General features: G+C 38.6%; 3 protein-coding genes across 5 annotated transcripts; 1 reads left to right on the top strand and 2 right to left on the bottom strand.

The window, feature by feature from the left end:
* The first annotated feature begins 239 nt into the window (after positions 1–239).
* LOC111394414 (molybdopterin synthase sulfur carrier subunit) lies at positions 240–17,044 on the top strand. 3 transcript variants are annotated; one of them, XM_023020222.1, is made up of 2 exons: positions 240–521; positions 16,543–17,037. In XM_023020222.1, exon 2 carries the CDS (start codon positions 16,554–16,556, stop codon positions 16,869–16,871), a length of 318 nt encoding a protein of 105 aa, XP_022875990.1. In that variant the 5' UTR covers positions 240–521; positions 16,543–16,553; the 3' UTR covers positions 16,872–17,037. The 3 variants fall into 3 exon arrangements, with proteins under 3 accessions (XP_022875990.1, XP_022875991.1, XP_022875992.1); XM_023020223.1 differs by having other exon boundaries at positions 252–560; positions 16,543–17,044; XM_023020224.1 differs by lacking the exon at positions 240–521 and adding an exon at positions 570–630 and having other exon boundaries at positions 16,543–17,044.
* Positions 17,034–17,888, bottom strand: LOC111394413 (LOB domain-containing protein 24-like). Its single transcript, XM_023020221.1, has 2 exons — positions 17,369–17,888; positions 17,034–17,283 (listed from the first exon to the last, which is right to left on the bottom strand). Exons 1-2 carry the CDS (start codon positions 17,519–17,521, stop codon positions 17,038–17,040), a joined length of 399 nt encoding a protein of 132 aa, XP_022875989.1. The 5' UTR covers positions 17,522–17,888; the 3' UTR covers positions 17,034–17,037.
* A 615-nt stretch (positions 17,889–18,503) lies between these two features.
* LOC111394412 lies at positions 18,504–22,012 on the bottom strand. The gene is made up of 2 exons (XM_023020219.1): positions 20,964–22,012; positions 18,504–18,864 (listed from the first exon to the last, which is right to left on the bottom strand). The coding sequence occupies exons 1-2, from the start codon at positions 21,765–21,767 to the stop codon at positions 18,733–18,735; spliced, it is 936 nt and encodes a 311-aa protein (XP_022875987.1). The 5' UTR covers positions 21,768–22,012; the 3' UTR covers positions 18,504–18,732.
* Positions 22,013–22,354: the final 342 nt, after the last annotated feature.

Below are 22,354 nucleotides of genomic sequence, written 5' to 3'. Positions count from 1 at the left end.
TTTAAAGTTTAAAATCACTGGTTAACCGAACCAACCAAAAACAATAAAATTCTTAAATTTTTTATTAATCCATCTCTATTAACCTGATTTTAATATTTAGTAAATAGTTCTCATAATATAAAATTATTTAATTATTTTAATTCTTGTAATTTAAATAGATCCAAAACTCATACATTTTTTCTTTTAAAAATAAAATCAATTTTGATTAAAAGTCGAAATCTACTAACAGAACCGATTGAACCAAATTGATTAGATTCGGTTTAAAAGAGTGGATGGGTTTGGATACCGAGCACTACGGGGGCTTAATCTTGAAAAATCGACCTTAAAATAAAACTTGTTTAAAGTTAAATTGATTAATCTTTTTCCAAGTCTAGACAAACAAACGGGATTCTATTAGAGAGATTCTGGACAATGGTTAATTGCATTTGTGAGATTGGAACCGGCTTAATTCGGTAAATCTTTGAAAGGAATGGAGTCCTCGTAATATGTATTCTCGATACATACCCGACCCGAAGCTGAAGGTAAAGATAAGGATTTTTGTAGATTAATTTTACAAAAAGGTACGGTCTTTGCTTTTGTAAAATTTCATATACAAGTCCGGTTTCAAGATTTTTCAACTCAGTTTATTTTGTACGTATCAGTATGTGATACTACTGTTTTGTTTTGGGGATTGACGTTTTGAAATAAATTCCTATTCATTCTTGAATTATTGTCTGAAATTGAAAATTACATCTGATATTTGCTAAAAGTTAATATTTGATATCCAATTTAAAATTGATGATTCAAATTGTGTATGGTTGGTCCGAATATTTTATGCTGCTCTTTTATTTATTTTCTGGAGATCGAGTTTGCCGAATTCATTTGATGTTATGGATTTGTAATTTCACTATAATTAATGGATTGTTTGAGGATAATTGGAACTCGAATTAATTTTGGTGGACACCTGCAGTTAGATGTGTGCCTGTGGCTATACATGCTTTTCCCAGTTGATGAAATATGGTTTTTCTTGGTTTTAAATATAATCTCCTCTATAAACTATTAAATATGCATATCATAACAGGTTTTTAAGCATATCATAAAGGCAAATAAAATGAAAATGCTTCGAAAACATTTTAGCCACTGATGTTCAGGTTTGGATACCTATTCTTTCATATTGATTAAGAGCATGTTTGGGGTGGCTTATCTTGAAGATACGCTTCAAGTGTGTGGCTTATGTTGGGGTATTTGAATGTAGGTGAGTACCAAGTTTATTTATTTTAGTGACATTCAGTTTATTTATTTCATTTTAGTTGGACTTTTATTTGGTTTATTTTAGTTGGGTTATTTTTATGGACTTGTGTAATGGGCTTGGCCCTCTCCCTCTCTCTCACTCCGATCACTACCAGCAAGCCACCACTCATTATTACTTCACGCCACCTTCAATCTTCAACCCACATGCCCACCACACACATATATATTTCCCTACCATCTCAACCATATAAAAGCTACGGTCACTACACTTCTCTCAAAATTATATACGCAGCAGAGCCGGATTTAGCCATCGCCAAAAGCTGCAAATCTTCATCGTCTGCCTCAATATCTACCGCCAACCTAGTCATATGTGTCAGTCGCTGTCTGCACTCCTGCCGCCTCCGTCGCCGACACTCACGTTACCATCGCTGACACCGGTCATCATTGCAGACCAACCTGCCTACTCACGCCATCACCGATATCAACAGTTACAAAATAAGCTCACTGCCATATCTGTCCTTCTCGCCCCATACGCTTCCGCCACCGCAATAGAGGAATAGTCACCACAACATAAATATCTTGCTGCTTCACTAGGTGCAATTGGAGTAATTTTAGAAGTTGAAGATGTTTGACTCGGAGCATAGGACAGAGGTTGACTCAAATCCACAAGTAACAACTCAGACCAACCGAACTCATGGAGTCATTGCTCTTATTAATTTTTAGTTTATACTATTGCTTTATTTAGAGTTGCATCATTCAATTCTTTGTGTTGCTGCTACTTGGATAATCTTAGTCCTAAACCCACTTGATAGGAATTCGCGAACTAATTCCCATTGTTTCCCCGTTTACCCCACGTGATTAGGCCTGTCGTTTGTACCTTTGCTTTTCATTTTATTTGCATTAGTATTATTAGCTTGTCAAGTTCGGACTTACGTAATTCCATTTTTTAAGTTAATCAAAAAGAATAAAAAAATAAATAACCAGAATAAAAATTAAAATTGCTATTTTTCCCTTTTGGCACTCGTTTAGTGATCTCTCATTGTACTTCACTTAGCTAGTGTTACTGTATATGCAATTGCGTAGTGGTCGCGTTACTACCTCTAGTTCTAATACCCCTGTCATGGACCCTTCCCAAATTGAAGCTCTCACCCGACAGTCAACACAATTACAAAATCAATTAGCGGCTATCCAAACGGAGGTAGCTACTAATCGTGAGGAGAATAGAGCTCTAGCCGCTAGGTTGAACACCCTTGATCCAATCCCATATTTGACTAAAGCTGAAAACTCTGAAGCGTCCATTAATAAACCTCATCGTCGTCCACAAGGTGGTCGACCCCATGCCAGACATGATCGTAGGGATGAAAATCAGGTTCGTCGACAAGAGCGGGAACATCACCGTCATGGTACACAGTCTCCCCCTCGCCACAAGGAGCGTCTGTTTTGATATATTAAGTTAGATGCACCTACATTTGATGGTTGTCTAGATTCTAGTGTATTTAATCAATGAGTTAGAGATATGGATTGCTTCTTTACCTGGTATAGGGTCCCGGAAGATCGGAGAGTACAATTTGCTAGTCTGAAATTAACTGGCACTGCTCAACTCTTTTGGGAAAGTGTTGAGGGTCTCCTAGAAAGACGTCGTGCTCCCCCTGTTGGAAGCTGGGATGAAATGAAGCATCACCTTCAAGATAAGTACTTACCTCAATCTTATATGGGTAACTTGTTGGATCAATGAAATGCACTTACGCAAGGTAATCGACTTGTGACCGAGTTCGTTGCTCAGTTTGATGAGTTTCGAATGAGATATCAGGTCGTTGAGGATGAGGTCATGACCTTGAGTAGGATTAGACAAGGTCTAAGGGATGATCTTAGACGTGAGCTTGTCCTTAGGAGTGTCACCACTCTTGATTACGCCTACTCCTTCGTTCGGGATTATGAGTTAGTGACTAGGACGCCGTATAGAACTCGTAGTGACACCGCACTACAACATTTTTTGTATCCGCTGCATCCCCTAAGTCTATCCTAGGGCCTCTTCCTTGTAATGCTATCCCTGCGTCGAATAGTAAAGGTAAAGGTCTTGAGGCTTCAAGGGCGTCCTCCCGTTTGCAATGTTTCAACTATAAGGGTTTTGGTCACATTTTATTTAAGTGTCCTAGCCGCGCCCTATTTCTGGAAGAACATGAAGGCATAGTTGACGAGCCATTAGAGGACCAGATTTATGAACCTAAGTTTTAAAAGTTTGATGACTTGGAGGATAGTAAAGATACCTTCTTAGGTTGCATTCAGACCGGTCCCCTTACCCCTTTTACACCTAGAGTCGGTGTCATTCGTTGTATTCTTACCCAGGCCAAGGATTCCGATGATTGGCGTCGTCATGCCATCTTCCATACTTATATCAAGATCTATAATAAGGGCTGTAAAGTTATTGTGGATAGTGATAGCTGCATTAATGCGGTTTCGATGGCTATTGTATCTCGTCTTGGGTTAAAGCCAGTTCCTCACCCTCGGCTGTATAGTGTCTCTTAGGTTGATACCTCTTCTATAGTTATCAAGGAGCGTTGTCTAGTCCCTATCCAGTTCCTCGAGTATAAGGACCATATATGGTGTGACGTCATTTCGATGGATGTTGGCACATCATTTTGGAACGACCTTGATTATTTGACCTAGATGTAACCATCTATAGTCGATCAAATTTCTGTCTTTCGTGTTTAATGAAAAGAAGATTTACCTTAACCCACTACTCCCAAAACCTGTTAGCTCACACGAAACAAAGAAAAGTGTGGAACGAAAAGGGTTGCATATCATTAGCCCTACGGAGTTTGAGCGCTTACTTGTTAGTGACTCAATGGTGTTCACTGTTATCTTTTTGGAGGTTCCATTGAACTCCGCAATAGAGAGCCTTGCTGCAGTTCAGTCATTTCTTCAAGAGTTTTGGGATGTATTCTCGGAGGACCTACTTGATGAATTACCTCCCCTACAGGACATTCAGCATGCCATAGATTTCGTCCTGGGGGCATTCCTTCCAAATTTGCCTCATTACAGGATGAATCATATTGAGCATGCTGAACTCTAGAGGTAAGTAGATGAACTCTTTTACAAGGGGCTCATTCGTGAGAGTTTAAGCCCTTGTGCAGTTCCCATGCTGTTGACCCCCAAGAAGGATGGTATTTGGAGAATGTGTGTGGATAGTCGCGCCAACAATAGGATCACGGTGAAGTATCATTTTCCCATTCCTAGACTCGACAATATGCTAGATATGATGGTTGGTGCTACAATCTTTTCGAATATTGATTTGAAGACTGGATACCATCAAATTAGAATCCGCCCAGGTGATGAGTGGAAGACCGCCTTTAAAACGAAAGATGGCCTTTGTGAATCACTGGTCATGCCTTTTGGGCTAAGCAACGCGCCGAGTACCTTTATGCGGGTAATGACACAAACTCTTCGATCTTTCATGGGCGAGTAGACTCATCTATAATAAGACTAAGGAGCAACACCGTGACCATCTCACACAAGTTTGTTCTACCCTACGTGCAACTAATTTGTATGCTAACGTCAAGAAATGCTCTTTCTTCACCGATACAGTCGTTTTTCTAGGATTCAATGTCTCTTCGACAAGGGTATCTGCTGACCCTACCAAGATTCAAGCGATTCTTGACTGGCCTGAACCTAAGACTATTCATGACGTCAAGAGCTTTCATGGCTTAACTGCATTTTACCGTCGCTTTATCAAGGGGTTTAGTACTATTATAGCGTCTATTGCGGAGTACATGAAGAAAGGGGAGTTTCATTGGATACAAGAGGCTGCTAAGGCCTTTAAGTTGGTCAAGAAGCAAATGACAAAGGCTCATGTCATGTGTCTTCCCGATTTTTCCAAAGTCTTGAGGTCGAGTGTAATGCTTTCGGGGTAGGTATCAACGGAGTCTTGAGTCAAGATTGTCACCTTGTTGCCTACTTCAGTGAGAAGTTAAATGAGGCCAAACAACGGTACTCAACTTAGAATAAGGAATTGTTGCGGTTGTGCAGGTTTTGCACTATTGGCGCCACTATCTGTTACCCTAGGAGTTTTTTTCTTTTTTCAGACCACGAGGCCCTCTATTACCTTAACTTCCAGAAGAGATTGAGCTCTAGGCATGGTCGTTGGATTGAATATTTGCAAGCCTATTCGATTGTTTTAAGATGCAAGATGGGCGTGGAGAACCAATCAACTGATGTTTTAAGTCGTCGTGTCTCCCTTTTGTCGATCATCAGCGTCAAGGTCATCGGTTTTGAAAGGTTTAAGAAGGATTACGAGGCACGTCTCGATTTTAAGGATATCTTTCTTGATTTGTAAAGTGGACAGTCAGATACCACAGATGGCTTCCGACTTGAGGAAGGGTTACCTTTTTAAAGCCAATAAATTGTGTATCCTTCGAATTTCGGTACGAGATTTCATAGTGTGGGAAGTTCATGCGGGAGGTTTAGCTGGTCATTTTGGGTGTGATAAGATTATAGAGGAAGTGATGTAGCATAGGTTGAGAAATTCAGAATCTGTGAAAGTTGAAGAAACCAGCAGAAGAAGCAGAATACATAAACAGCTAGAGAAAGAGAGAAGGGAAGGGAAGAGAAGAGAAGGGGCGGTGGAAAAGGGAGAAATGCCTGCAACACTCAAACTTCATTTCATTTCCATCAATCCCGTCCCATGCAAAGGCTGCATACATATATAGAATATACAATACAAAGAAACTGGGCTTGGGCCAGCCCAAAACACTATACAAGCCCAAAGCAAAATAACATGCTAATACCAAAAAAAAAAAATAATAATAATAATACAAGTCCAACTAAAATACTAAACTAAATAGTCCAAAGTAGATGTCCTCATCAATTCTCCCGGGGTGGGAGAAAACTCGACTCTGTCGAGAGAATAACTCACAAAAGGCTGCAATCAGTTGCCCAACCGTAAGCTGAGTGGTTGGACAAACCTCTTCCGATGTCCATATACACGTGTGATAGGTGGTCTGGGCAATGGAAGATCATGCTGACTCCTATAAAGCTCCAACAAGGCAGGATCAAGCTGCTAGAGTGTCTTTCTAGGGATCCATGTACAATCAGAGTCAGGTCGGCCTACCCAACGAACAAGAAAGCGCTGAATTTCTCCATCATCAGTCAACATAATCTGCTCATCTAAAATAGTATCAATCTTTTCTTTTGGTATTGTGATAGGGGGTGTTAAAGTAGGGGTAGCAACAGTTTCAGGTTGAGGGTCAACAAATGTGGGTAGAAAAAGATCGTCGGAGGGCTTAAAATGGCCTTTATAAGTAACTAAATCCTCAACATTGAAAGTAGAGTGGTAGCCAAAATGTGGTGGAAGATCAATGACATACGTATTTGGACCAACACGCTTTAAAATTTTAAAAGAACCAGCGCTACGGGCTTGCAATTTGGAAGCGGATTCAGATGGACATTCCGGTCTAATTCGGATCATCACATAATTCCTAATATTAAATTCAACATGTCGTTTATGCAAATCAGCTCGAAGTTTATATGATGCATTACTTGCCTCTAGTTGTTTATTGATCTCAATATGCAAATCATGAAGATATTGTACAAAAGCCTCAGTTGACATAGACAAATTAGCATGTGGAGACATAGGGATAAAGTCTAAAGGCTTCCTGGGTTTGTAACCATGAACAACTTCAAAAGGACTCATGCCTAAAGACCGATTCACAGAACTGTTATATGCAATTTGGGCTATCGGGAGAATTAAATCCCAATTCCTTAGATTTTCCTGAACTAGACACCTTAATAGGTTATCAAGACTACGATTAACAATTTCAGTTTGACCATCGGTCTGAGGATGATACGCAGTGGAAAATTTCAACTTAGTACCAACCATGTGCCATAAGGTTTTCCAGAAGTGGCTAGTGAACCGAACATCCCTATCCGACACACTGGTCTTAGGAAGGCCATACAATTTAAGAATCTCATTAAAGTACAATTTAGCAACCTTAGACGCATCTGAAATCTTGCTGCAAGGGATAAAGTGGGTCATTTTCGAGAAACGATCCATTATAACAAAAATAGAATCATGTTTCTTTGGAGTATGTGGGAGTCCTAATACAAAATCCATACTGACGTATTGCCAAGGACAACTAGGGACAGGAAGAGGTGTGTAAAGACCAGTGTTTTATCTCTTTTGTTTGGCGAACTGACAGGTGTTACAAGTATTAACTATCTTAGCTATATCTGTCTTCAAACGAGGCCAATAAGATTGACATTCAACTTTTTCGATTGTCTTATCACTTCCAAAATGCCCAGCCAAGCCTCCGGCATGACTTTCTCAAACTATAAAATCTCATACTGAAGTTCGAGGGATACACAACTTATTGGACCTAAAAAGACAACCATCCTCTTGACGAAAACCATCAGTAGCATCCAATTGTCCACTTGCAATGCAAGGAAAATATCCTTGATATCGAGATATGACTCATAATCTTCTTTGAGTCGTTCAAAACCTATAACCTTGACACTCATGATGGTTAAAAGAGAAATGCGACGGCTTAAAGTATCCGTCGCTTGATTTTCACTGCCTTTCTTATGCTTCAAAACAAAAGAATAAGCTTGCAGGGTTCAATCCAACAACCATGCCTAGCGTTCAACCTCTTTTGGGAATTAAGGTAGCGAAGTGTCTCATGGTCAGAATAAAAGACAAATTCTTGGGGTAACAAGTAATGACGCCAATAGCACAAAACTTGTATGACTACATACAATTCCTTGTCATAAGTCGAGTACCGTAGCTTGGCGTCATTTAGTTTCTCACTAAAATAAGCAATATGGTGGCGTTCTTGGCTCAAAACTCCACCTATCCCTAACTTGGAGGCATCACATCCTATCTCAAAAACTTTGGAAAAGTTAGGAAGTCGCATGACTGGAGCTTTTGTCATTCGCCTCTTAACCAACTTTAATGCTTTGGCCACTTCGTGCGACCAATAAACCTATCCCTAACTTGGAGGCATCACATCCTATCTCAAAAACTTTGGAAAAGTTAGGAAGTCGCATGACTGGAGCTTCTGTCATTCGCCTCTTAACCAACTTTAATGCTTTGGCCACTTCATGCGACCAATAAAATTATCCTCTTTTCATGCACTCTGTTATAGGAGTCATGATCGTGCTAAACCCTTTAATGAAACGACGATAAAAGGTGGCTAAACCATGAAAACTCCCAACGTCATGTATTGTCTTAGGCTCAGGCCAATCAACAATGGTTTGAATATTTGCAGGGTCAGCAGACACTTCTGTCGTGGAGACAATGAAACCTAGAAAGACAACTTTATCTGTGAAGAAAGAACATTTCTTCACATTAGCATACATGCTTGTAGCGCGAAGGGTAGAACAAACCTACGTGAGATGATCTCTGTGTTGTTCCCTAGTTTTACTGTACACGAGAATGTTATCAAAGTAGATAACGAGGAATTTACCCATGAATGATCGCAAAGCTTGTGTCATTACTCTTATAAAAGTACTCGGGGCATTGGTTAGCCCAAAAGGCATGACCAACCACTCATAAAGACCATCCTTTGTTTTAAATGCAATCTTCCATTTATCACCCGGGCAAATCCTAATTTGGTGGTACCCACTCTTTAAATCAATCTTAGAAAATATCGTAGCACTGACCATCATGTCCAACATATCATCAAGCCTAGGGATTGGGAAACGGTACTTCACTGTGATCTTATTGATGGCACGACTATCAACACACATTTTCCAAAAACCATCTTTCTTAGGAGTCAAAAGGACGGGAACCGCACAAGGACTTAGGCTCTGACGAATAAATCCTTTGTGAAGGAGCTCCTCTACTTGCCTCTGGAACTCAGTATGTTCAGTAGGATTCATTCTATAATGAGGTAAATTTGGAAGAGACAATCCTGGGACAAGATCTATAGCATGTTGAATGTCCCGTAAAGGGGGCAATAGATCAGGGAGATCTTCAGGAAAGACATCTCGAAACTTTTGAAAAACTGACTGGACCTCACCAGGGGTTAATATTGGAGATTCCGATGGAACTTCCATGACGACCACGGCAAACACAACAGAATCCTCTTTGAGTGTACGCTCAAATTTTGTAGGGCTAATCATATGTAACCCTTTCCGCTCTACAATATTCTTGGTCTGTTGTGAATCAACAAGTTTTGGCGGTAAATAATTAAGGTGAATCTTCTTCCCATTGAACACAAAGGAACATGAATTTGACTGACCATGGATAGTGACATCTAAATCAAACAAACAGGGTCGACCAAGAATGATGTGTCCGACGTCCATGGGAATTACGTCGCACCATATATGATCTTTGTACTTAAGAAACTGGATAGGAACCAAACAACGCTCGTTTACGGCAATAGAAGAAGTGTCAACCCAAGAGACGCTATAAGGTTGAGGGTGTGGGACTAGCTGTAATCCAAGACAGAACACCATAGCCACAGAAACTGCATTAATGCAGCTACTACTATACACAATAATTTTACAACCCTTGTTATTGATTTTGATATAATTGTGAAAAATGGCGTGGCGACGCTAGTCATCAGCATCTTTAGGGTGAGTGAGAGTACAACGCACAACACTTAGCCGCGAGCTGTCGAGGACAGAGGTCACAGAACCTAGATCTACAAGGAAGGTTCGGATGCAACCTAACAAGATATCCTCAATATCATCCAAATTGTCAAACTCTTCAAATTTAGATTCATAGACTTGATTTCTAACGATTCACCCTTAACATCTTTTCATTCCTCAATGACTAAAACTCGATTAGGACATCTAGATGCGATATGACCAAAGCCTTTATAATTGAAGCACTGCAGGCGGGAAGAAGTTTTTGGAATTTTGGGAGCTTTACCCTTATTTTCCAACATAAGGGGGACATTAGATGGAGGAGGCCCTAGGAGGGACTTAACAGGCAGAGGTGGCAAGGATGAGATGGAAGGACGATTGTCAACACGCCTTCCATATGGAGTCTTAGTGACCAACTCATGATCTTGGACTAAAGAATAAGCATGATCAAGGGTAGTGACACCTCAAGGATAAGCTCACGCCTAAGATCTTTTAAGCCCTGTCTAAACCTACTCAAAGCCATTGCCTAATCCTCAACGATGTGACATCACATTCGAAATTCATCGAATTGAGTAACATAGTGAATCACTAGTCAATTTCCTTGTGTAAGGGTATTCCATTGGTCCAAAAAGTTGCCCCTGTAAGATTGGGGCAAATACTTCTCTTGAAGGCGATGCTTCATTTCCTCCCAACTTCCAACTGGAGGTATACGACGCCTCTCAAGGAGATATTCAACACTTTCCTAGAAGAGTTGGGCAGTGCCATTTAATTTCAGACTGACAAATTGGAAACGTCGATCTTCTGAGACTCCATACCATGCCAAGAAACGATTCATGTCTCTAATCCACAGAGTAAAAACTCTAGGATCTAAGCAACCATCGAAAGTGGGAGCATCTAATTTGATGTTTCTAAAGTAATGCTCGTCATGGCATGGAGGAGAATGATTATCGCGACGGCCATGGCCTCGTTCTCGCTCATAGCCCTGATCTCCATTCCTTTGATCACGTCGAGGATGCTGTCGACCACCCGGTCGACGATAATAGTGTACATTATGAAACGCTTCAGAGTTATCGATGTCAGTCGAACGAGGGGTTTGTTCAAAATTGTCCAACCTAGCAGCTAGGTCTCTACTCTCTTCACGAGTAGCAGCCATCTTGGTTTGGACAGCCGCTATTTGAGTTTGTAAATGTTGTTGGCTAGTGACAAGCTGAGCTAATTGTCTAGTGAGTGCATCAAACTTTGAGGGGTTCATGGTGAATTTACTAGAACTAGGTGTGATTAGACGACCACTACGCAACTACATGCAATGTAATACCAACTCTATGACTTGCAATGGAGAGATCAATGAACATCAAGTACAAGTAATGAAAAATAGCAACTTGAGCATTTAAACTAAAGGTTTGGGATTAAGTAAATCCAAATAAGGCAAGCTAATACTGCTGATATATGTAAAATGACAAAGTGAGGGTCAAATTACCGGTCAAAATCTAATCGCGTAAAATAAGTGGGATAAAAGTGGGGTTTAACAAAGGTTCAATCATGTAATTTCAGGCAAAGTAATATAATAGCAGAACAGAAAATTAATTGATGTGATTTTAAATTAACAGTAATATAGACCAAATATAGATAAAAACAGTAACTTCCATTTTCGTTCGCTGAAGTAACTGGGTCAATCAACAGGACAAGAAGAGGTACCTGCAAAACGATATTAGAAAATACAAATAATAATTTTTTTTTTAACTTAAAAAAATCAAATAAGCAAACTAGTTATAAATCAAGGCCCAAACACTAATAGAGGCCCAAAACACATACTTCCATGCATTACATGTGGCCCAACATTGACACACTACCCAACCAACATATGGCCCAATATCAATACACTACCCAGCTAGCACCAAGGCCCAAATAAAATCGGAGGCAGAGACGCACGTAAGGGAAAATGAGTGCTGTGGCGGTGGAAGTTGCTAGTGTGTGTGACAGGCGGCGGTGATGGGAGCATGACTGGCGGTCGGCGTCCATGGGTGTCACAGTCGGGTGGGTTTATACAATTTTTGGTTGCTGTGATTTCAAGTTGGAGCGTGGGTGATTGGGTCAGTTTGTGAGTAGACTGGTGGCAGTTTTGTAGTGGGATATGGTGGTTGTGATTGTGTTATGACAGGTTGCTGAGAGTTGATTTCAGTGGTTGGTTTCTGGGAGTTTGGTTGTGTATATGTAATAGATGAAGATGGCGACTGGGTTTGTATAGGGCTTCAGTTATAAGGTGAAATCCAAAACTTAAAACTCCAGTGTATGAGTGGTTGTGATTGAATTTGGACAGTAGGCTGTGATTTTGTGAGTAGATGTTGTGGTAGTTGGCTTATGACTGGACAGTGACGGTGGAATGGTGGGTAGAATGTGGCTAAGTGTATATGGGTAGTGAATTTAAAATTGGAGAGTGGGGGTTGGCAGTTGCAGATGAAGGCAGTGGGGGGGGGGTGTTACAGTGTATTGGGTTAGATATTTGTGTGCGGTTTGGGGAGGATGGATGGGTCACCTTTTGGGTAGGAATTTATGGTGTTGAACAGCAAGCTGAAGACAGGAAGTTGACTGAACTTTTCATCACTTCCATGACAATTCTGTGACTCCAATTTTCAGTTGAAGATGTTGGAACCAAGTTTAGTTCTGATACCAAGTTGATGTAGCATAGGTTGAGAAATTCAAAATCTGTGAAAATTGAAGATTCCAGCAGAAGAAGCAGAATACATAAATAGCTAGAGAAGGAGAGAAGGAAAGAGAAGAGAAGGGGAGGTGGAAAAGGGAGAAATGCCTGCAAGACTTAAACTTCATTTCCTTTCCTTTCCATCAATCCTATCCCATGCAAAGGCTGCATACGTATATATAATATACAATACAAAGAAACTGGACTTGGGCCAGCCCAAAACACTATACAAGCTCAAAGCAAAATAAAAGGCCAATACAAAAAAATAATAATAATAATAATAATAAAAATAAAAACATAATACAAGCCCAACTAACTAAACTAAATAGTCCAAAGTAGATGTCCTCATCCGGAAGTTGAACGTCAATTCTATTGGCCTAGTTTGAAGAAAGATGTGGCTAAGATTTTTAGTATATGTGACACTTGTTAATTGGCCAAACAGAAGAGGCAAAATACAGGCCTATACACTCCTCTTCCCGTCCCCAATTATCCTTGGCAAGATGTTAGTATGAATTTTGTGTTATGACTTCCACGCACCCCAAAGAAATATGATTCTATTTTTGTGGTGGTTGATCCTTTCTCAAAAATGGCTCATTTTATCCCATGTAGTAAGATCTTAGATGCGTCCAAGATTGTCATGTTGTTCTTTAATGAGATTGTCAAATTGTATGGGATTCCTAAGACCATTGTGTCCGTTAGGGATGTTCGTTCACTAGCCATTTTTGGAGAACTTTGTGGCAAAATATGAGTACCAAATTGAAATTTTGTACGGCTTACCGCCCTCAGACTGATGGTCAAACTGAAGTAGTTAATCGTAGTCTTGGTAATTTGTTGCGATGTCTGGTCCAGAAAAATTTTCGAAATTGGGATTTGATCCTTCCTATAGCTCAAATTGCATATAAAAGTTCAATGAATCATTCATTAGGTATGAGTCCATTTGAAGCTGTTCATGGGTATAAGCCTAGGAAGTCGTTAGATCTCATTCCTATGTCTCCACAGGCTAGAGTGTCAGTATCAGTCGAAGCATTTGCACAACATCTTCGTGATTTTCATATTGAGATCAATAAACAACTTGAAACCAATAATGCAAAATATAAACTCCAAGTTGATTTGCATAAACGACATGTTGAGTTTAACATTGAGAATTACATTATGGTTCGAATTAGGCCAGAGCGGCGTCCACATAGACCTGCTTCCAAATTGCAAGCCCGTAGTACTAGTCCTTTTAAAATTTTAAAGCAAGTTAGTCCAAATGCATATTTTGTTGACATTTCACTCCACCTTGGTTACCACTCTACTTTCAATGTTGAGGACGAAAGCTTATAAAGGTCATTTCATTTCCTCAGATGATCCTCTGTTACCTCCTTTCGTGGACCTTGATCCTAATTCTTTGGCCACTTCTAGTCCATTACCACCTCTCACAGCGCATAAAGATAAAATTGATATTATTTTAGATGAAGAAATTGTGTTAACTAATGATAGAGAAGTTCAACGATTCCTTGTTCGTTGGGTTGATTGACCAAATTCGGACTGTACATAGATCTCCATAGAGACACTACAGCAATTGGATCCATATTTATTGGAGCTTTATCGGAGTCAGTAGGATCTTCCTTGACCCAGATCACCTCCCGTCTACTCAGGGGGGTTGGTGAGGACACCAGATTCAGACCTCCACTGACACATTTCTATGGTCGTCGGAAGAAGCTTGCCCAACCACTCAACTTATGGTTGAGAGATTGATTGCAACCTATAACGATATATCCACTCGAAATGGTTGAGTTTTCTCCCATCCTGGAGAGTTGATGAGGACATCCAGTTTATTTATTTTAGTGACATTCATTTTATTTATTTCATTTTAGTTGGACTTTTATTTTGTTTATTTTAGTTGGGTTATTTTTATGGACTTGTGTAATGGGCTTGGCTCTCTCTCTCTTTAGGGTTTATTTTATTATTTAAATTTCTTTTGCCATATAATGGAGATAGTTGATGATTGAATAAAGTTATTGATAGCTTGTGGGGAATTTCTCCCCTCTTCTCCATTATTCTTCTCCTTTCCCTAGCACTTTCCTGTTATGTCATCCCTTCCTCTAATTTCTTCTTCCTGTTAATTGGGGTTTTTTTTTTCACTCTATTCAATATTTCTATTGGTGTTGTATCAATACACCTAAAAATAAGCTTGTTGCTTATCTTTAAGATAAGAAACCCAAACATGCTCTTAGCTGTCTTTCTGTGTATCAAGATCTTGCGTAATTATATGTCATATTATTTTCAGTAAATTTGTTGAAAATGATGGGAAATAAGCGAACTTTAAATTTGAGGTTTGTAATTTGCCACCAACAAGACATTTCAATTTTTTTAAATGTTGCACTTTTGTTAGTACGCTGTTAGCTTCCATTGTTAAAATCCCTTCCAAAGATGAGAACCGCTTTGGGTGGATCTTGGAGTCTCTCATGAGTTATCACTATCTAAAGTTCCATCTTCATTCATAAGGATTAACCTTTCTTGATATATTCTTTGATCTTCATTCAGAAAATATAATAAGCTTAGTTTCACTTTTTAGATGTTCAAATTCTTGTTGCCCCTTGGTGCTGAACTGACATTCTGTTGGCTTAATTCCTAAGTCCTAAGTTTTGAAGCTTGGTTGGTGTGCTAAACTTTGGTATTTGGCAGAAGTTTTTATTTGGCATTTGTATAACAATATCAATTTTGTTTTCTATTTGACCCAGAATTTTAGACATTTTAAACTTTTAAGAACCCAAATGGTGAACCATTTATTCCATCTTATTGTTTAATGAACTATAATTTGGAGCAAAATACTATTTCAAAATTGCACCCAAAAATAGTGTTTTAAGTAGTATCTATTTGAAATTGATCTGAAAAGGCGTAACCTTTTGTATTTATACTTTTATATCTGAGACTTCTCAATGTTAGAAGTTCCCTGTGTGAAGCAAATTAGGGAAGCATTTACATTTGTTACAATTGAAATATACTCCCTTAGTGGCTACAATTGGTTGATCAGGGTAAGGGAGAAAACCACCAAGACTTCAAAGTCATGCTTCTTTTATTCTGCTAGATGATTTCTTGGTTGTTCCAAAGTGCTTGAAGTAATGAGTGTCAGGAATTGTGACATAAAATCTAGTTTATGCTTGATAGATTTTCTCTCTATCGTATTATGGCTTAGTGCAGAAAAAAAGTCTCCCACTTGCATGCTGATCTTATGCTGGCTGCTGATTCCTATAGTTTTGTTTGTGCTGATTCTCTTTTCTGCATTAGGTGGCTGTTTGCTATCTTCTTTTTCTGTAACAATTCCAACTAAGCATCCAATGATACTCATTGTTTTGTATGTTCTGCCATGCTAGTTGCCTATATAATTTTCTTACCTGCAATGTCTTTGTCTTCATTCATTTTTCTGCCCCTACATTTAAGTGTCCCAGGAAAGCTGTTCATGTCAAGAAAATTCATATAACTCTTTGTCTTGTGAGATTGGGCTTAGGTAGATCCATTTAGAAATAATGAAATCTCTGATGATGAGAATGATATTGATCACTGCCATTGCTATAGAAAGTGAGAGTAGACATTTATACGTATCTATTCTTCTTTCTATGTGGAACTGAAAATACAAACACGTCATTATGTTGAGAAGTTGTCCACCAGAAAGAAGAAATAACAGTTTATGACATGAAAAGCAAGAGAAAAAGAAACATGAAACACTTGTGTCGATATAACAATTGAAGTGGAAGTTATGGTCCTTTAAGGGAGTATTGGATAGGCTGCAGTGCAATAGAAAATTTTTAGCTTCTTTTCTTTCCTTAATACTGTCGACTATTTTCCGGTCCGACGTACCAAACATGCTATATGTGAAATGTATTTCAGCTCATTTACTTTCTACTTTGGCCGACTTTCAACTTCCTCCTGAGTTTGACAGCGATATCTAAATGATGTTAATGTTGTTCTTTTCGAAAACTTTGACGTGTATAAACTGTATGTAACCTTTTTTGTTCTGAAACATGTTTCCTAAATATATTTGGCAGGTTACTTAGTTATGGATATCAAGGAACAGGAAAGTAAAACCGGAAATGTTGAGGGTGATGAGGAGGTGAAGGATAGTAGATCTGTTGTGATCAAGGTTCTGTTTTTCGCACGAGCAAGAGATCTTACTGGATTGACTGATATGCCCTTGGAAGTTCCACCCTCTAGTACTGCTGATGATTGCCTGAATAAGCTTATTGCTAAATTTCCGAGCCTAGAAGAGATTCGTGAGTGCATGGTCCTCGCTCTAAATGAAGAATACACCTCCAAATCCACCGTTGTGAAAGATAGAGATGAATTGGCCATCATACCTCCTATAAGTGGTGGCTAGATTTTTTTTAGGCCGTGTTCGAATCTTTGGAACTCAATTACATGTAAGCAATATTTACTGACTACTGTCGTTTTATTCAATGGATTTCCCAGTAGGACGTTTCTCACATTCTTGAAAAAATATGTAAAATTGAACTCTGAAATCAGATAAAAAGTTAAAACTTTTACTAGAAATTTTCATCAACATTTGGCACGTGTTCAACTTGGTGCTGATAATGAGACTCAGTTTGTGCCTTAGCACTTAGAACTGCAATTTCAGCTTGAATTTTTGACAGCTGAGTTTGTGCATTGTATATTTGCTGATGCAAAAGAGTGATTATTCCAACACAGCCATGAATGGGATCTTTCATTCGACAATGAGCCTCGTAGTACAATGAATCTGCTGCCTCGCCTCGTATGTGCACAGGCAGGTCCTGTTTCACCACATCAAACCATAAATATTATCAACATAATTTATGACGGAGAATTATTTAGGTAGCTAGATAGGTCGTAAGGTACCTGGAGAATCTTTGCAATATTGCTAGCACCATAGATTCTGTGAACATAAGCAAATCTTTGAGGATTATCAGAAGGAAAATAAGGAGAAAATATGCAATCTGGTGGGCATCTCCTTCTCAAATGTTTACAAGCAGCGCAACGAGTTGAGGTCATCTTTTTATTGGAATTCAAGATCTTCAAAAACAAACAAATGTTGTCAAGAAGATTTTTGAAGTGTAGCTTCAAGTAAAATCTTTAGTTGCTGAAGAAGAAATCTAGTGAGAGATCTTTGTTTGTTGAAGTGACGTTTATATATTTGTATGGAGAAGGCCAACGGCTATATTAGATTATATGTGGCAAGTTTAGTGTAATTGATTAAATTGTTATGGTTGGATGAACCATTTCTCATTCTATCTCAATTTATTCTTTATTCGAAAAGGAAAAAAGGGTAATCGAATAAATGACAACTTGTAATTTTAATTGATTGTTCTGCTCCACAATTCTATTATCTGCACCTTGGGCCAGGAATTTTTTATTTTTATTTTTTTTTTTTGGTTAAAAACTTTTTAGTTTCTTATTAATATTATAACTTTTGTTGGAAATAGGAATCAATATGCACCTGGATGTTCTAACTAGATAATCACCACCCTTGTCATAGGTCCATCCCAACATTTTACTAATAAATATTAAAAAGAAATTGGACATCAAAATGACACTAGAGGAAAAGATGTACCTATAATTAGGCATTGCTATTCATATGGGAAAAAAATATGGAGAAAATCTTTGATTTGTCCACCACCAACTTCTCTACAAGACTACAACGTTATTCCCTTCACGATAGATACAAGTAATAACAATGTCCATCTAGAAAGCCCTATCGAGACATTTATCCCAGATTGAATGCCACCATCAAGGACCTTTCATGATGAAGAGCATAAGATAGCCATCAAATATGCCGATTCTCTCTCTAGCCAAAACTTTCTCCATCCACTCTCATGCATAACCAATGGCATGAATAAACCCCGCAAGTTCAACCTCAAAATTTATTTTCAAAATTTATTTTTATCTACTTGAAATTACATTTAATCGTAAAATATTTTGGGATAGTACAATCACCGAAGTAAAGGATCCAAAAGAAACGATAACAGAACACAAATTTCTGTAAAACTTCGTGCAGCAATGTGGAGAAGAAGATTTTACTCAAGTAATTGTCGTTGAAACATAATCTTCAACGTTGATGTAATAAGGTAGCTATACACACACATTATACAAGTAGAAGTTCAAAGGAAAGAAGCTAATATACCAATTATACAAATGAAAATTGGAAGAACATGTCCTAAATTTGACAAGAACAATTTGTGCGTTGCATGTTATGAGGATGACACTCATCTTATACTCGCTACGGGCCATGTTGTCACCCCAACCGCAGGCAGTGAAGGACGAATAATAGGCAACCTCTTGACAACGTAAAATGCCTCATTCAGACGAGCAGCACGGTTCATGACCTGAGATACCTTCTGCAAAATAAAAACCATAGATGAAAAACAATCCCCACATGTAGGGATACACACATTCTTGAACAATAAAACAAGCAAAGTTAGGAAAATAGACATGGTTCTTCAAAGAGATGGAATTTATTTTCATGGAGAACATAAATGTGTTGAAATTGGAAATTACAATCTCGTAAATTTTTACAGTATCCAATCGTATAACCCTCAAGCCATTAATGCCAAGCAACTACCATATCTATACCCAGTGTAACATGTTATTATCTTCCAGACAAGCAACTGATATTGTCCACAAATGAGAAGGCCGCATAGGACCCACTTCAATGTTGCAAGAAAGAATTCCTCATTGCCAGATGTGCAGGAAGTTTAAATTCAACCCTTCTTAGTTATAAAAAAGATCCTTTTTATAGAATCCACAGTTTTCTGTTGTTGTGATTTTTTTTTTAAATTTTTTTTTTTTTTAATTGAGCGATCCTTAACCAACTAGATCAAGGTGAATTGGTTACAGAATCGGCAGTTGATTATATACAAGGAGGAAAAACCATATTGAAGTTTGTTAAGAATTCACGAATCCAACAATCATAGTGTATCCCGAGCTCAAGTCCACAATGGTGTAAACCATTGTACCTCTTGGACCCAAATACGATTTCTGCTCTTGCCCTTGTGTCTCGCACAAAAGTTTCGAGAAGGCTTGGGTACCCTGAAGGTCCTTGCTTTGTCAAAAATTATGAAGTATGATATCGACTGAAGATTTTTCTATAGATTACTTACAATAGAAAATTAACTTTACAGTAATTCTATATTCAGATTCCAGATATGACATACTTGTGTGAATAATACATTCTTCCTTCTAGCCCCCAGGGCATATCTCCCAGTGGCAAAGGGGAGGGCGAATAGGGCTCAGCGCGGCAGTGTGCAGAGTTCGATTCCCCGCAAGGTGGAATTGGCTTTGTTGCAAGCGGGAGTTACCATATGGGTTAATAGCCTTGGCCTATCCATGTGCTCTCCACCCTGGCTCCTGGGAGGCACATCCTGCGATTTACCTCCTCCACAATGGCCCAGGGCAGGGTCGGTGGGGGCCCCTAAGGTTGGGGTTCAACCTTTTTTTTACATTCTTCCTTCTAATTTGCAAAGGCTATCATGAGATAAAACCTATGATGCTCAGACTTGGCATTCTAGCCTGCATGCCCATGTCGACACAACACGACACAGGTATGAAATTTGGGGCGAATCCTTCAATTTTCAACTGGTTATGGCAATTGTAATTAATTATATCATTTCTGATTTTTATTTTAATTTTGTGATTTTTTTGTCATGTAAATTTTGACATATCCTATCTTTTAACAATTTATCACTGAATTATTATCTAACTTTTTACATGTGAATTTTCGGGGGAAAAAATTGAAATGTGAAAGACGTACTCACCTACCCGTGTATGAAATTTGGACTCTTTTTAGTCATGTCCCCATATCATGTATTTTAGAAAATAAAAGATTCGACACTGTACCCGATACTTGTACCCAAGCCCAAGCATCATAGGATAAAACTAAAACTGAACGCTCAGGAAATTAAAAGGGTCATGCTACTTGTACTTGTTTGTTTCGTGTTTACTCGAGCCCACCTCCTCCTCTCACATGGGGGTCGGATCCCACGTCATGACCCCCACATGGGACCTGACCTCATGTGAGAGGAGTGGTGGGGTCCGGCAACCCAAAATGTCAACAAACAAGTACAAACGACTTAATTCAAGTTAAAATGGCCGTAAGCTATCGGATCATTGCTAAAGCCAATGTCAATCAAAATGTCTTCAAAAAAGTTAGAAATTCCTTGAAACCATTAGTTGGAACATGTGAAAACTTTATCACTATACCTCTGTATGCTCATATAGAAATTCAAGCAATAAACAAGTCGAAGTTAAGTCTTCCTATTTCAAATGTATGGGAAAGTCGATTATGAACACAACAATATTATCATAATCAGATTGTTATCTTCACAGCTTTCTTCATAAAGACAAATTTTCAGATTAAAAGGCATTACATAAACTACAATCGAAGACTGCAAAATACGATAGAGATCCAACAAAATAACATCTGAATAGCAGTACTAACCTTATTGTCGACAGTGACCTTAATCTGCAATGCCCTAGTCTTCTTCTTCATCTTATACAATCTGCGGCCAACAATCAGAAACCCGATCATGGCAGCAGCTACAGAAACAGTCCAGACTGGACTCACTCTAAATACACAGTATCTCATAAACTCCATTGGCATCTTCCACCATAATACACCCCTGTTCACAATCTCATGGCTTTTTGCAGTTTCTTTTTCATTTATACCCTCAATCTCATTCCTACTATCCTTCCTTTCGCACTTGTCTTCTCCTGAAACCTCTAATCCTTCGCACAAATTCGCTTTTTCTTTCATATCTATCTCAGAGTTCTCTTCCAACTCGTTTAATTTTATGGAACCCTCTTCAACCTCACCAGACGTTGAATAATAGTTTTTTCCCAAAAATTGTGCTTCTTCCACTTTCTGCAAAGTTATTTGTTTAATATCTTCAGAACCCATTTCATTTGTACACACGAAATCGTTAAATTTGGCGCTGCTGGAATCGGACGAAAACTCATCAGACTCCTTGCTCAGGTATCGATTCGGGTTCTCCTCCAATCCAGGATCAATCAAACTCCGGTTATCCGATTTATTATCAACGGAATCCTCCCCATGTGCAGTCACGTACCGATTCCGAGAGTCTAACGAGAAATAGTTAGCCCGAATTATGCCCTCCGAGTCGATTTCTTCAAAGGTGTCGACTGAGCATGGCATTTGGAGAAGGGTTGATTCCGATTCCGAGTCCGAGTTAGGGTGGAGAACCTCCCAATCTTGGAACTCATTCGTAGCATCTACAGTTTCCATGGATTAGAATTCAGTTTAGTTAACAATTGATTGGATATAGAAATGTGGTGGTGGGAAGTCAGAAACCAACATTTAAAAGGAAGTTGACGATATCAATGTTCATAGGCCAAACCCTAAGCCGCCATAGCCCTGCACACCTTCAAAGCGACTTTTTTATACGGCCGATATTCAAAGCAGTATTTTATCTAACGACAGGTTATCTCCTCAACAATTCATTACTGACTTTTGCCGCTGTCGAATTCAATTCGTCTTTCTTCTCTAATTAAAAATCGATTTTGATTTATTTATTAAAAAATCAATGATGAGAGAAAAGAAGATTTAAACTCGTGTTAAATTATTATATATGGTCAAATATATGGGCTTGTTTGGAAGCGATTTTTTAATTCAAAAAATTAATATTTTGATCGTTATTTTACTATTTTAATTGTCATATTTGACTTCTTCTTTTATAGGTGGATTCAATTTTTCTTCTAACGATCAAAAAATTAATTTTCAAAATTACTCTCAAATAAGCTCTATATTTTCAAATGAGTAAAGATACGTAGCGAAGATGCAAATAAAATTTTGATCAATCAAGTAAGGCTAAA

Source organism: Olea europaea, chromosome 5 (genome assembly GCF_002742605.1).
Source record: "Olea europaea var. sylvestris chromosome 5, O_europaea_v1, whole genome shotgun sequence".
Classification (NCBI taxonomy): domain Eukaryota; kingdom Viridiplantae; phylum Streptophyta; class Magnoliopsida; order Lamiales; family Oleaceae; genus Olea; species Olea europaea.
The sequence above is the reverse complement of the archived record's forward strand: the minus strand, read 5'-3'. Positions and strand labels throughout refer to the sequence as shown.